This window comes from Phocoena phocoena, chromosome 9 (genome assembly GCF_963924675.1).
Source record: "Phocoena phocoena chromosome 9, mPhoPho1.1, whole genome shotgun sequence".
Taxonomy (NCBI): Eukaryota; Metazoa; Chordata; class Mammalia; order Artiodactyla; family Phocoenidae; genus Phocoena; species Phocoena phocoena.
Genome location: NC_089227.1, coordinates 86,249,724 through 86,265,712, shown reverse-complemented (window position 1 = coordinate 86,265,712; position 15,989 = coordinate 86,249,724). Strand labels below are relative to the sequence as shown.

Sequence of the window (15,989 nt, the reverse complement as noted above, 5' to 3'; positions counted from 1 at the left end):
ATACAAAATTCTGTTTCATAAACAGTCACACACAGACCTTTCTTCTTTTCATTTTATTTTCAGCTATTCCTTTAGAACTAACTATCTGAGAATTCGTACAGGTCTATTTGTAAGGATAAATGAAAGTAACTGTAAGAATTAAGAAAGGAAAATTTCTCTTTGGTCAATTTGTGCCCCTTGCAATCTCTCTTCAGCCAAGAGTCAAGCATAGTTAGATGTATTAGGTATTGAAAGAAAGAGAAACTTTCTTCTAAAATTTTCTAAATTTTTTTTCTAAAATTGCAAAGGTGATTTTTCAGGGACCCTTCCAAAGCCTTGCACTAATGTTTATTGATAACTCTGTGTGTGTGTGTGTAAAACACACACACACACACACACACAGAGTTAGGTATTTCAGAGGCTCTGAAATGTTGTGGAATGTAAAACGCCCTTCTGTTTTAGGTTAGTGTGGTCTGGGATCATCACACTTGTGACACTTACCGTCATGGTGGCTCGGCCTTTGTAGGGCTCAGTTTGTGTCTAGTTTTGTAAATTCCGCAGTCTTCTGTTTTCTGTAACTTGTTTTCCATTTTTGTCTGTGGTTGGAAATATGCCACTCATTCATTCATGCGTTTACTCAGGTAATTTTTGAGCACTTACTGTGTGGGGCAGGCGCTGTTTTAAGCACTTGGGGTTATAGCAGTGAAAAAAACCCAGACCAGGTCTTCGCCCTTGTGGAGCTTAGAGGCAAGTGGGAAAGAAAGAAAGGAGCATGTGCAAGGATAGGGCTTCTAGAGTCATTATAGTCAATTTACATTTTAGGGGTCCTTGATCATAAAAATAAAGCAGAACTGGGACTTCCTTGGTGGCGCAGTGGCTAAGAATCCGCTTGCCAATGCAGGGGACGCGGGTTCGATCCCTGGTCCGGGAAGATCCCACGTGCCGTGGAGCAACTCAGCCCATGTGCCTGTGCTCTAGAGCCCACGAGCCACGACTACTGAGCCCGTGTGCCACAACTACTGAAGCCCTCGCGCCTAGAGCCTGTGTGCTGCAACAAGAGAAGCCACCGCAATGAGAAGCCCGCGCACCACAACGAAGAGTAGCCCCCGCTCACCGCAACTAGAGAAAGCCCGCGTGCAGCAACGAAGACCCAACACAGCGAAAAATAAATAATAAATAAATTTATAAAAAAATAAATCAGCGTAACTTAAACTGCTTTATAAAATTGATACGCTGAAATTTAATTTTACTGTTTTCGCTTATGCTCTGATACCAAACAGGACTTTTCATAAGCTTCTTCTATCTCCGGGTCTATCTTATCATCAGTATCATCCAAGTATGACCACCCCCAGATAAATCTGTTCCATTTTCTTCACAATCTGGAAAAAAGTCTTCTCTTTCAAGTAACTGTTGATATTTCTCTTGGTAATCTGGATCAGCTGCAGTGAAAGGAACACCATCAGATGTATAAAATGTTGGCTCATTCATAAAATAATTAGGATCATTTTCAGGTGTTGCTTCCCTGTATGTTGAAGTTGCATGGACTCTACCCCAGTTACTTGACCGGAGTTCTACAAGCTTCAGGAGCATCTGTTTTACATCTCTGCTGCAGTTTGCATCTAGGACAACATTTTCACTTTTCTGAATAATTTCTTCCATATCAGTCTTTCCTTTTTCCTTCCAGGCATCTTCTAAAACTCACCCTGTCAACTTCAGTAATTTTACTGCACAAATTAAGTTGTCATCCATAGGATTAGAAAAGAGGGCATTCAGCAACTCCCGAAGACTGACCTGAAGAATGTCTGCCCTTGTAACCTGTCCATTTGTTCCTTTGATCTCCAGGTTAAGATAAAGTTCTCCCAGAAAGAGTACAAATGCGTGGAATCGTTTTCGAGTCACTTTATCCCCTTTTGCAGCTTGATCTTTAATTTCATATTCAGTCCGACATCTTTGAAGTAGCAGCTGGCGGAAGTTGCCACTCTCTGGGCTAATTGTCAGATGATGGGACAGGTAATTACAGAGGCGAGCTCCCGTGGAAGAGAAGTTTGGGATAGATGTGGCCTGTTGATAGATGAGATCCACAAGTTCTTGCAAAGCATCATCTGTTGTAACCCAGCCATTCAGGGTCTCCGCCAACTGTTCAATTTCAGTTTCAAAACTGCCAGGCTACTCTGAAAGATGATTTAAAAAATCCTGAATGTATTCTGACAAAGTGGGGTAATCCTCACAACCATCCTCATAGGATTCTGTATAATTAGAAGAATAACTTGATGGGTAAAATTCAGGGGCGTTTACAGACAGCTGAGACATTAATACAGGAGCTACAACCACCTGCGGTTTAGCCATTGTTGACTCCAAATCCTGCTGTGGGATATTATTCTGCGAACTAGGTGGAGCTCTCAGGGGCCTTGTTTGTTCCCTGGCGGCCCAGCCTACATGAGGTTCTCTGGAGAGAAGTCCTTACTTTTTCTTTTTAAAGCATTGCTCATACCTTTGGGATATGATGGTATAGAGGGGTTATTCTCTCAAAGAAGAAAAGGCAATCAGAAAATCTTCGTCCATGAGATTAGACTAAAATGTACTCTCATTCAGTGACTGCTGAATACCTTTATGTGCCGGACACTATGGTGAAGATGGGTGCCAAAGTAATTTATCCTTGTCATGCACAGTGTGGAGGGGTTTTAGTGGATTGTAACTTAGTGTGAACTAATTGTGTGATGAGGTTACTGATAGACCTAATGTAATCATATGCTTCATTAGTAGAATTAGTGTTGTGTGGGAATCTTGGGAGGTGAGGTTCTGTTGTCTTACTTTGCTGGACCATGTCTGCAGTGTTGCATTTGGTTTGGAGCTAAGGGACAAATTGGAGTCATCCCACAAGTGAGGAGCCCTGCTATTGAAGGGTCTGGCCATTTTTGCAGATAAAGATTGTTGGAACATTCGCTGGGAGGAAGGATCTCTTAACCGTGTTTTTAGTTCCTGCCGTAATGTCAGGTCCATGAGGGCAGTGACTGGTCCTTGGCAGTACTGTGACATCAGTGCCTTGCCCATTGCGCGGCGTGTATTCAGTAAACAGTTGAGTCAGTTTTGATGGGAAGATGATGCTTACCTTCAAATATTTGTCTTGTGGATGGCTTTTTAATTAGATGTATTACTGCTATCTCCAGAGGGCAGATGGAGGCACCAGGGATCGAATATTTAGGTGGGCAGATTTCAAGCTGACATAAGAAGATCTATGTAAAACGAATTCAGCAGTCAGATTGATTAGCCTCTTGATGTATTTGAATTCTGTTATTTTAAATGCTTGGGTAGAGGCTGCTTGAGGATTTACTAGAAAATATACCTGCTTTGGATAAATTTTAGGCCAAGATGATTTCGTCTACTAAATCTGTGGCTTAAATGTATTTCATTAAAAAAATGATGTCAGCTACCAAAATCTTTCTTTTTTTCCCTCTAAGTTAGACCTTTGTTGTCTTTTCAGACTGAAGCAAAGCAAAGAACTGGACTCAGAGAAGGCTTTTGCCAATGAGCAGTTGACCAGAGCTATTCTTCGTGAGAGGATATCAAGTGAGGAGGAACGTGCTAAGGCAAAGCACCTGGTGAGTTTTAAAGATTTAGTGGAAAGGTCTTGTCTACAAGGAAACTTCTGATGTTTGGGAAAAGCTTGCCAACTTTCAGTGTGGATGATATTCATGTTCTCTTTGCTTAGGTTTTCTTTATTTTTGCCTTTTACAAGTGGCTGACAATTTGCTAAGATTAACCATCAAAGACTTTAAGGCAGGTGTAATGAGAATTATTGAAGAAAAGATCACGGAGACACAGGCATCTTGCCTGAAGGGAATTGTTTGCTTGCTCCCACCCCCCTTGCTTTTGGTTTCTTTGTATTTGAAACCTCTGGGGTGAGCAGCCTAGCTTGTTTCTCTCCTTCCTGGCAACCACCAGATGTTAGCCTGGGAAGACTCCAGCAAAGGTGAGTAAAGTGTTTGGGTTTTCTTTTTGGCCATACCACGTGACATGTGGGATCTTAGTTCCCCAACTAGGGATTGAACCCGCACCCCCTGCGTTGGAAGCGTGGAGTCTTAACCGCTGGACCGCCAGGGAAGTCCCAAAGGTGAGTAAGGTTTGATCAGTTGCTTTCTGGGCTTCAGAAAGGGGAGCCATTTTTTATAAGAAAGGAGATAATTTTTTCAAAGAAAATATTCTTTAAAAATTTAATTTTAAAAAAAGATTACATAAACATGTTTAAAAATGATTATTAGTAGAAGAAAATTTAAGAGGCACCCATAAATCTATCATTCTCACGTAACCACGGTTTACACCGGGGTGTTTCCCTCTAGACAATTCTTATTCCTGGGTCTGTTACCTATTGAGGACTTTGAATAGTGCTGTACATCATGTTTAGCATCATGAACATTTTCTGTATATAACCGAAATGTAGTTTTTAATGGCTGAACAATAGTGTTTTCTGCATGCAACATGATTGATTTAACAACTTCCCATTGTTAAATAAAAGTGCAGCCGTTCTGGGTGAAGCCTGGGGTCCTGACTACTCAGCCCTCACTTTAGCCTTCCTAGAAACCCTCATATCACTTCTCTAACTTCTCAGAAGCTTTAGTGCTCATAGGAATATGGCTGGGAACTCATTGGAAAGATAAAATGTAACTATATAGTGGAGAACTTTCGATGCAAGACTCAGGGGGATGTCCCTAGTTCAGGCAGCTGGGGATCATTAACAATATAAGAAAAGAGTCAGTTTCTCTCCTGTTCTTTTCCCTTGGTCCTTCCTTTGAGAGACTAACTTATGACCAGACGCCAATAGAGAAGATATACAAGTAAGCCGATATGTAATGAATCCATTTCTTCAGTGACTAATCCAGGATCCAGGCTGAATGGGTAGGCAGTGAAGCCAGAGCAGAGGTGATGGACTAAGAAAGGAAAGTCAAGGGACCGGTTGGTGCCATCACGAGGACACACACATTGAGTGGAACTGAGGCCAAGAGATGTGGAAGGAAAGTCATTCGTTGTGAATGGGGGATAATTTCAGGATTAAAGATGTTAGGTGTTGAGTAATTCAGTCATGACATCCGCTGTGCTCCCAAGTTTGAGGATTGTTTTGAGGAAGTTGAAAACATATCAGGCCAGTGTGTTGAAGGGTCATTCCCACGTATTTTACAGCCTCCCAATTTGAAGGCCAGGGATGGAGTGGAGAGTGTTAATAGTGTTTATGGTGGAGGATGGTTGGGGAGCAAGCTTCTTGGTTTCTAGTGGGCGGAAGACTCCTTGGTTGGCATTTTTCTTTGTGCCCCAGCTTTTGCCTCTTCTCTTTGAAGCACTCTTTTCTCTACTTTTCTCGGCCTAAATTTGAATATATTGCCTTGTTCTTTTAGTTCAGAGAGATAAGCAGATTGGGATTTTTCAAAAAGCTCATTAAATGCACACACAGGCACTTGAGATGGCATAAAAAAGGAGAGAATTCACAAGAAATGTGAAAGTATAAAAAAATTTCTTAACTAACAGTAAATAGAATATTATGTAATGTAGTTGGGTTGGAGCAGTATGTCTTCACATTTTTTCCTTGTACCTTATAAATCCTCTCTATTTCCTTGTCTGTTTTTTTGTTTTCAGGTTAAGCATAAGAAGCTGGCATTGTATATTCTGTTTTGTAGGTCTCTTTTTTACTGATTCAGGGGTTGTAGGGTATGGGTGGCAAATTACTGTACTCAGAACTCCTGAATTTCAGCATCTATCATAATATTGGCTAAACAGAGCCCTCAAAGCATGTTGAGACTAAAAGTAGAATTTATGTAATAGTATTATAGCTGATTCAGAGGTTCCCATCCTGGCTTGAGCATTCTCAGACATTTAAGTGATAGTTCATGGCCACAGCAACATGGCTGCCTACAGCAATGTAGGTACCTGGTGACTCCCAACTTCTTTACCAAATTACCCCCTTCATTGTTGTTATTCATTATTGTAGAAGACATGCATATTCATTGGGTAAAGATCAGAAAATAAATACAGAAATAATAAGATGAGTTAGATTACCATTATCCAGAGATAATTACTGTTAACATTCTGGTTTATTGTTTTATATTCCTTTTCATATTACTGAGTCTGTATAAAGTATTTATATTAATATGTGTATTTGTATTTCTCCAAACATAGATAGTAGTATATATAGTTTTATGTAACTCTTACAGTAACCTTCAGATTAAAATAATTTAGACTATATGATAAAGGTTTTTCTATACCACTAAGTATGTATTTGCATGATCACATTTAATGGTTGAATGTATTGCACTGAATTTTCCTCTAATTATTAACATAATACAGGGATATTATAGAAAATTTAGAAAATGTAAAAGTCACTAAGGAACCACCTCATATCCATTAGGATGGCTACTATTTAAAAAAAAACCGGACAATAAAAAGTATTGGCAAGGATGTTCTGGGAATGTAAAACGGTACAGCCACTTTGGAAAACAGTATGGTGGTTCCTCAAAAAGATTAAAACTAGAATCACCCTATGATTCAGCAATCCACTCTTCCGGGTTTTTATCCAAAAGAATTAAAAGCAGGACCTCAAAGAGATATTTGTACACCCTTGTCCATCGCAGCATTATTCATAATAGCCAAAAGGTGGAAGCAGTCCAAGTGTCCATCCACAGATGAATGCATAAAGAAAAACGTGTTATATACATACAGTGGAGTGTCATTCAGCCTTAAAAAGGAAGGAAATTCGAACACATAATGCAACATAGATGAACCCTGGGGACATTATACTAAGTGAAATAAGCCAGTCACAAAAAGATAAATACTGTATTACTGTCCTTATATGAGGCATCTAGAGTATTCACATTCAGAGACGGAAGACGGCAGGGTGGTTGCAAGGGGCTGAGCAGAGGGAGGAATGGAGAGCTTTGTCGTCACTAGAAGTCCAGTGCGCTATCCGTTGCGCTGCAGAGCCACCTGGATCTTTTTAATGGGTATGGAGTCTCAGTTTTGCAAGATGAGAAGAGTTGTGGAGATTGGTTGTGTACCAGTGTGAATGTACTTTACACTCTGGAACTTAACACTTCTAAATGGTTACAATGGTAAATTTTATATCATGTGTATTTTACTATAATTAAACCTTAGAAAAAATTACTAAGGAAAGAGCATTGTTGCACGTATAGTTAATGTTTAGGGAGCATAAGGTTCTTTCTGCTACTCCGCCCCCGCCTGCCACGTAAATAGTCCAGGATTCAGATTCTTCATCCCACTATCCTGTATAACATGTGCTGTGGAACATGACTTCAAGTCTGTATTGTCTGTTAGTGCCTTGATCCCCAGCTGTGGGAGTGGGCATCCTCAGAACCCATGACTCTTGTGAGTGTCACCCTAAGAACTGTTCTGCTCTGAGTGCTGGACCCCCCATGGCTGCCATTCTTAACCCTAATATGTGGGACTCTTTTGAGTGATGGCCAAACATTGATTTGTTCCTCTTTATTTAGTACCCAAATATTGCAGCCAGCAAGAAAGTAAAGGTTGGATTTCACACATTTGAAGGAATTGGAAGGCTGTCTTTCAGTAGAACTAGGGGGAAAAAAACTGATATAATGTTAGTGCTGTGAGATAAAACTTCTCCTCCCCCTTCCCATTCTCCGCCCACGAACAGTTGACATTTAGATTGCTGTCTCCTTAGATGTGAGTCCAGGCTTTTTTCCCCCACAGTTGTTGTAGCAGCTAGCTTTATTGAAGCTCTTTGAAGGGCAAAGTCATGATGGCCCTGTTGCTGAAGTTTTAAAATAGGATCAGATGAAAACTTGGCACTTCGGAAGAATTGCGTTAGCTGGAGAAGCCGTTACGTCCTGCTCTTGATTCAAGAAGAGTATACCAGTCCCTCACTGTACCTCTCACTGACTGGTACCAATATTTTCATCAGCTGTTTCTATCCAGAGGTTTTGGAGAGGCAGTTTACTGATAACTGTATCCACATGAAAATGTTAACTAAAATCACATGAAAGGATTGTGGCTTAGGAGCAGGAAAGCAACTCTGTAAAGAATGAAGACTAATTAAAAGGACAGAGCCAGGAAACCTGTAAAGTTAATGTGACTTGACATTTGTGTATCTTTGAGATCTCCTACATCTAAATCTAATATTTGCTGTGTCATTAGATTTTTTTTAAAATTAAAGAGTAGGGGGTTGTGTTTATTTGACTTTGTAGTTATATTTGATTTCTTTTTAAAATGTCAATTAAAATTTTGACTCACTCTTTCTGTCTTACTAAACAATGCTGGTTTAACATCAGTGATTTCTTGTTATAACCACAGAACTGTGTAGTATTTTTTTCTTTTTTAATATAGACTTGAAGCCACAATTTACTTACTTAAGGAAATATTTACTTAAAGATTCTGGAGCTTATAAAACTAAATGTGAAATCCAGGGAAGCCCTCTCTCACTTTTTGGACCGATGTTTTATTGAGTGCTTACTGTATGAAAAACACGGTGCTGGATACTAAGGATGTATAAACGAAAAAGACAAAATCCATAAGGAATTAGTGCAATGTGGGAGACAGATACACGAAAAATAATGTTGAGAAGCGCTAAGTCTGGGACTTCCTGTGAAGGTCCAGTGGTTAAGACTTCGCCTTCTAATGTGGGGGGGTGTGGCTTCAAGCCAGGCCAAAAAACAAAACATAAAACGGAAGCAATATTGTAACAAATTCAATAAAGACTTTAAAAATGGTCCGCATTAAAAAAAAAAAGAATCTTTTTTTTTTAAAAAAGTGCTAAGTCTGTGATAGAGCCATGCTACTTATATCCTTGTGAGAATCCTCACGTAAGTGAAAGCAGGGATTTACTTTCATTTAACTCATTGCTGTCTGCATTCATTCATTCACACATTTGAGAGCCTAATGTATACCGGTGCCTGGTAAAGACTAAAGAGTCAATAAATGCTTGCTGATTTAATAAATGAAGAATTGAATTTACTCAGGTCGTAGAAATGGGAGGAGAGGAAGTGGGGAAGACAAGAAAAGATTTCCTAGGGAAGTGGTGCCCTAGTGGAATCTTGAAATACAAGTAGGAATTGCCTGTATGGTTGAGGAGTAGGGATGGTCCAACCTAAAGTATTGCAGGTAGAAGCATGGAAGCCTGGGGGCACTGGGATACGACAAGGAGTTGCTGAATGGGAAGTACAGGGTAAGGAGTGTTGAGGGATGAGGCAGAAGAAGTTAGCAGGGCTAAGGTCATGAGGAGCTCGTATGCAACCCAAAGAACCATGGAGTACATACACGCAAAGGTTTGAAATGCAGTGGCAAATGCGGGCATTTTGATAGCTCTCTTTAGTGAAGTGTGAAGGATGGAATAGAAGAGGGAATGAATGGAAACAGAGATCATCCTCTTCTGAGTTCCCCTTCATCACAAATTTATAAGACACCTACTATGTGCTACGTGATGTCAGTTGCTGGGGATGCAAAGATGAATTAGATTTGGTTGCTTTTCCTAAATCTCCATCTCCAGTCAAGTATAGGGTGTGTGGGGAAGGTCATTTGTAACTTGGATTTTTTTTTCTACTTAAGTTACAATTTTTGAATTTGTAATACCTCATAGTGTTTAGAGAAAATAACACAAAAAAATTAGGGTAATTGGATGCATAAATTCAGTTTTTGCAAATTTAAGCTGCTGTTTCACCAAAATGTCACTTTTCATCCCCAGTTTCCCTTTTGTCTGAAATGCTTCAGTGAAGCAGTCAAGAAGAAGAATTGATTAATTTTGTGCTGTGTGCTTTTCAGTTCTGTGTTTTGTTTGTGCTTCAAACTGTGACAGTTGAAATTTCATGGTAAAGAGAAAAAGGTTTTGAATTTGGGGTCTGGAGGAAAATGACTAAATTAAAGGAAATAGATAAGAATACCACTGCTGCCCAAGTATAAGTGAGGTTCTGCCCAAGGGCAGAGAATACACTTGGGGTTGTAATTTTGAAATGATCAACATAGTTCATGCTCAAAAGTTCTGTGTTGAAGAAAGGTAAGGGCGATCACTTGGGGCTTTTAGTATCATTAAAATTAACCAGGTAAATGAAGTTGCAGTGTAGCACTGGTTATCCTGGGTTCTCTTGTTGGGCACTTAAAAATCCTTTTTAAAAATGTTAGCTATTTTGGACTTCCCTGGTGGTGCAGTGATTAAGAATCCACCTGCCAGTGCAGGGGACACGGGTTCGAGCCCTGGTCCAGAAAGATCCCACATGCCACGGAGCAGCTAAGCCTGTGCACCCCAACCACTAAGCCTGCACTCTGTAGAGCCCGCGAGCCACAACTCCTGAAGCCTGCATGCCTAGAGCCCGTGCTCCGCAACAAGAGAAGCTACAGCAATGAGAAGCCTGCACACCACAACGAAGAGTAGCCCCCGCTCGCTGCAACTAGCGAAAGCCTGCGTACAGCAACAAAGGCCCAATGCAGCCATTTAAAAAAAAAAAAAATTGCTATATTTTTTGGGTGCAATTTAGTAGTTCAGTTATAATCTCTATTAGCACACTCCCACTGGTTATATATGCCCTGGGCTGGTTTTCTTGCTATAGACACAAATCCCCAATTGTTCTGACATGCATGGCACATTAATTTGCTTTGAATGCCAAAAATGAAGTTAATGATTTTGAGCTTTCACTTTCGAGGACGATTTAAATATAGAATTTCTGCTTTATGTCAGAGATTTAAGCCATTTAGGCATAAGGTATTTTCCTCAATGTTATTGGTGAGAATGGGACCTAGGATCCATCTGCAAGTGCATTCTTCCTGTCTCTTGCTCAGTTCCTATCTTACCAGGAAATGTAAAGGGCAGCGGCCCTCAAGACAGGTGGGGGCAGAGGCATACAGCATCGTTTTGCCTCCTGTGTAAATGTTTGGATTCAGCAGGCCATTATAGTTTCCAGGACAAAGCATCCGTATCCCATCTTCTCCCGTTATGTACTTTGTTATCTTGTGTGCTCTTTACCTCCTGTGCATGTTAAAGCAGCATTACTGTTGTTAGCTGGAATGCATACAGCCCTGTGAAGATACTGTTAGTCAAATATTCCATGGAGTGGCAGGGCACCTTCTGGTATGTTTGTTTGCCACAGTAGTAGAAAAAGAGAAACAAGTTTTGTCTCAGTATGCCAACCTCGTCTTTACGTTAAGAGCCCGGAAAGAATAGGGCTGCTGTTGCAGATTTCAGTATTGCTTGTATAATGAAATCTTAACCAGATGAATGTATTTCTCAAATGTATGTAGTCAGACCCCTTCCCCATCAAGATTTGCAGGAATACCTAGGATCTTAACATTACCAAATAGCCTTAGAGAAACCTGATGTCATGCTAAACAGATATTGAAGGGCCTAGAGGAGAGAATGGCTGAGCGTTCTTTGCAGAGTGGAGATTAAATCTTACTGTCGAGGTTGGTGAGTCTGTCCAGTGAACACAATGTAGAGGTGACTGCAATTTGCTGGTGTTGCTTTTTTTGAAGGAACTATCTCAGTCTGTGAGACCTGTTGACAAAATGATTAGAGAAGAGTTGAGTATAATGCTGTTGATGTTCTTGCCAACAAGTAGTTGTATTTAAAGACAGCTATGAGGAGCAACTCTGCTTAGAGTGTGCTGTCTGTTGTCATTCTGAATGCACTTTAAAAATTCATCAAGGGCTTCCCTGGTGGCGCAGTGGTTGAGAGTCCGCCTGCCGATGCAGGGGACACGGGTTCATGCCCCGGTCGGGGAAGATCCCACATGCCGCGGAGCAGCTGGGCCCGTGAGCCATGGCCGCCGAGCCTGCGTGTCCGGAGCCTGTGCTCCGCAATGGGAGAGGCCACAACAGTGAGAGGCGCGTGTACCGCAAAAAAAAAAAAAAAAAAAAAAATCATCAAGTTTCTTGCAAACTAGTGGGCTCAGGGCAACACCTGTTGAGTGGTGTCATATGTTGTATCCTTGCCATAAATAGCTTATTGGCATCCCGTCAGTTGGGTCATTATGGGTGTCAAGGTGAGGTATGGAGAGCATTGAATAAAAATCCATAGGTAGCTAAGGTGCAAAGGGCTGGTTATAATTCCATCTGTTTACAATGCCCTGGCATTTATTGTTAACTTATTTGCTTCACTGCCAGGTCTGCGATGAACTGTCATTAGGGCCTTGGAATTTTATTGAACTGACATCATAATCTCATCTCCTGCTGAAGAGGCTAAGAATTATGGCCCTCAGTGTTTGCTTTAACCTGTAACAGATTAAAAGTTTAACAGAAGCATAATGAAGTCTATCAATCCTTCCAAATCCCAAAGGAGAGTTTTGCACATTATGTTCTGAATGAGACTCTAAGGCAAACGTGCTCCTTTTTTGTTCAACAGCAATCTTTCCAGTTTGTCTCCCTGGCAAGTCTCAGCACTGTCAGTTTTTTTTTTTTTTATTTTATTTATTTTTGGCCGTGTTGGGTCTTCGTTGCTGCGCACGGGCTTTCTCTAGTTGTGGTGAGCGGGGGCTTCTCTTCGTGGCATGGGTTTCTCATTGCAGTGGCTCTCCCGTTGCAGAACTTGGGCTCTAGGCACGCGGGCTCAGTAGTTGTGGCTCACGGGCTGTAGAGCGCAGGCTCAGTAGTTGTGGCGCACGGGCTTAGTTGCTCCACGGCATGTGGGATCTTCCTGGACCAGGGCTGGAACCCGTGTCCCCTGCATTGGTGGGCAGATTCTCAACCACTGTGCCACCGGGGAGGTCCCAGAACTGTCAGTTTTGATATAGCCTTGGAGAATTGCTTTCAGCCTGTGGTGCGTGGACCTCTAGTTTAGTGAATTCAGTAGTAAATTGAAGAGCAGTAATGTTTACTAGGTGACATACCATGTGCAGTGAGGTCTGCTTCATTTTTGTTTATTGGACAGTAAATTCTTCACAATGCTGAAGAACATCCTTGAGCAGCTCTGTATTTATTTCTTTTATGTATCCCTGCTTTTGTTGCTTAGATATGATTCCTAAATGGGATTGAGTTATGTTCTTTCTGTGTTTCTTGATGTTTTGAACTGTGCCCTGCTTTGGGGGAGTGGGAGGGATTATTGTCATGTAGCCTGGGGTTATTCCCTTCACCATAAAGACATTTCAACATTTTGTTCCAATGTGACTCTCTCCACGATTTTCTTTACTAACTATATTTTAAGGATGACTTCTTCTGAAAATACCAAGGGGCAGAATTACCAAATGAAGTAAGGCCTCCATTCTCCAGAGAGCAGGAATCTGTTTACAAACCTGCAGTATTTATTACATACCTCATTTAGCTCATTCATCATTTTAATAGAAAAATGAGTCATTTTAGATGATTCTGAAATAATGCGAGGTGAGCTGCATAGCCCCAGGCAGAATATGATTTACTCAGCCACCAAGCTGTTTTCAAAAAAATAGAATGGAATGATCAGCACCAATAATTTATGATTACTTGTGGTAAACTTATCAGATGTCTTCATTGTCATAGAAATTTGTTGATGAGATTAAAAGTTTAGAGGAGTTTTCTAGCAAACTTCTCCCCGTTCGTCCATCTTTTACGACAAGTGGCTGCAAGGTCCTGTACTTAGCTGTGTGTTTAAATTTCCTCTGCCTGCTTAAAACACTGACTGTAAATTTAATTCCAGATTTGTGTTGAATATTCTCTTGATAAGAAAGAACACCAATCAGTGTCACAGGGCCAGTTTTATTGGAGTTTATTATAAACCTATTTGTATACATTTTCAGCTTAGACATTAAATGTTGATCCTTTTACAGTTTCCTTAGCCTATCTGATCTCAGGAACACAGCTAGTTGATGGCCTGGAATCATAACTCCGAAATCGAAATGAGTCACAGAGTGTTTCTAGGTAGTGCCATAATGCTCATGGCCTATATTAATAACCAGCATCACAACAAAAACAGTTGGTACTTGTTTCTAGTATTCCTCATTTAACTAAGGGCTTTCAAGTCCAGCAGCTTACTTGGTGTTAATAAATGTTTGATATGGATAGGACATCTGTTATTTCTGTTTCAAAAAGATTGTAAACCCAAAGGTTGCACAAAGATAGAGCCAGAGCTACAAATTGGATCCCTACTGCCTAGGTGATGTTATTTGGCACACAATTTAGCAAATTCAGTTATTATTATGTTTTTAGCCTATAGTGGATTGGGCCCACTGTATTAGAAAGGGTGAGGGGCTTTTAGGCCTAGGCACATGGACAAAACAGAAATTACCACAGACATAAACAGAAACAGGCATCCAAAAATCACACATATGATGAGCACACACAGGGCTACAAAACATCATAGCGTGATGGGCCTACTCAACATAGAGGCAGGCAGCCCTGGCCACTCATAGGCCTTGTGTGTTACTGCCTAGTGAAATAATGCATTCATAATCATAACACTATCAGGGGCTAAGAATAACCTGTTTAAAAACAAGGAGTGTAGTAATACATATTAGAACTAACGCTTCCATCTAAACTGTTGTGAATTGAAAAAGCTTCTGGCACTTCAGGTAAAATTTCAGTATTCCAAAAAATTTCTCTCGTGTGAATCTCTACATTGCAAAGAATAATGAAGTGTTAACTGTATACTTTTATAAAGTCTATTTTGAGTGGACTTATTAAAAAAAAGTTTGTTACGGTCTGTTCTATTTTGGGAGAGGTTGATAGAGATACAAAAGGACTTGGTTTATAGCAGTTATTCATTCCCTTGCCCTCCTTTTTTTATGTGCAATGTAAACTTTTTATTTTCAGGGGAGGTGAGAGATGATTAGGTTATTTTCTACTTTGGATAATAAAGATGCACTAGTCTGGCAGGATGCTTGTTGAGGGGAATAGAGATAGGCTTGCTGCAGTAGATTATAATTGTTTTTAAATTAATTAATCAATTGATGTTTGGCTGCGTTGGGTCTTCGTTGCTACGCGTGGGCTTTTTCTAGTTGCGGAGAGCAGGGGCTACTCTTCATTGAGGTGCACGGGCTTCTCATTGCGGTGGCTTCTTTTGTTGAGGAGCACGGGCTCTAGGCGCCTGGGCTTCAGTAGTTGTAGCTTGCGGGCTCGAGCGCAGGCTCAGTAGTTGTGGCACACAGGCTTAGTTGCTCTGCGGCACGTGGGACTTCCTGGACCAGGGCTTGAACTCGTGTCCCCTGAATTGGCAGGCGGCTTCTTAACCACTGTGCCACCAGGGAAGTCCCTTGCTGCAGTAGATTATTTTTAAGAGTAACTGTAATATATGTTAACAATGTCTACTTCACTCATGCAGTGGATTCAGTCAGTTTTGTGGTTTGTGTTTTCATTGAACTTTGGGAAAATTCAGAGTGATGATATTCCACAGGTTTTTCTTGTAAAGTCTACACACACGCATATGTGTGTGCACACACATACACACGTTTTTCTGAATCATTGGAGCGTGGGTTGCAGACATCATGCCAATTAGCCCCCTTAGTATTTCTACCCGTAAAAAATTAGTGTGTGTTTCTTACATTACCAGGTACAGCTGTCAAAGTCAAGAAATTTAACATTGATGTAATATTTTAATTTTTAACCAAGATTCCAATAATGTTCCTTATAGCAAATTTTCTTCCTGGAGCAGGGTATATTCTAGGATCATATATTGCATTTATGTAGTTGTCATGTCTTAAAACATTTTAAACATGATTTGCAAACAGTAGGATCAAGACAGGTACTGTGTTAACTTCAATTAATGAATTCTTGCTGTCAGTTCTAGAGTTTTAGAAAGATGAAAGAAGGATGGACGCAAAGAGGTGAAGAGTTTCATTCAGACATATAGATTAATATTCTATATTGTGGGTGAAGGAATAATTGTTTTGGATATTTTCTTTATGTGAACCAAAACTAAAACAACTTAAATGCTTTTGCCAACATCTGTGTAGATTCCGTGTCTTTGAAATGTAGCAGGCATCCAAGTTGTATCATTAAAAATTATTAGAGAGTAAACTGTTCTACTATTTTTCTCCAGAGTTTTTTGAACAGTAATCTTATCTGAAATACCCTTCCCTCCGCACCTCCCCTGCCCCACA

General features: G+C 40.5%; 1 protein-coding gene and 1 pseudogene across 2 annotated transcripts in view; one reads left to right on the top strand and one right to left on the bottom strand.

Moving 5' to 3' along the window:
* The window catches only part of CHCHD3 (coiled-coil-helix-coiled-coil-helix domain containing 3), a 289,542-nt gene that overhangs the window by 97,817 nt on the left and 175,736 nt on the right, over positions 1–15,989 (top strand). For both annotated transcript variants that reach the window (XM_065883507.1, XM_065883506.1), the window contains exon 4: positions 3,461–3,578. In XM_065883507.1, the coding sequence (XP_065739579.1) occupies positions 3,461–3,578 (118 nt within the window). The remainder of the gene's footprint in view (positions 1–3,460; positions 3,579–15,989) is intronic.
* Positions 1,226–2,391, bottom strand: LOC136128415 (polyadenylate-binding protein-interacting protein 1 pseudogene; annotated as a pseudogene).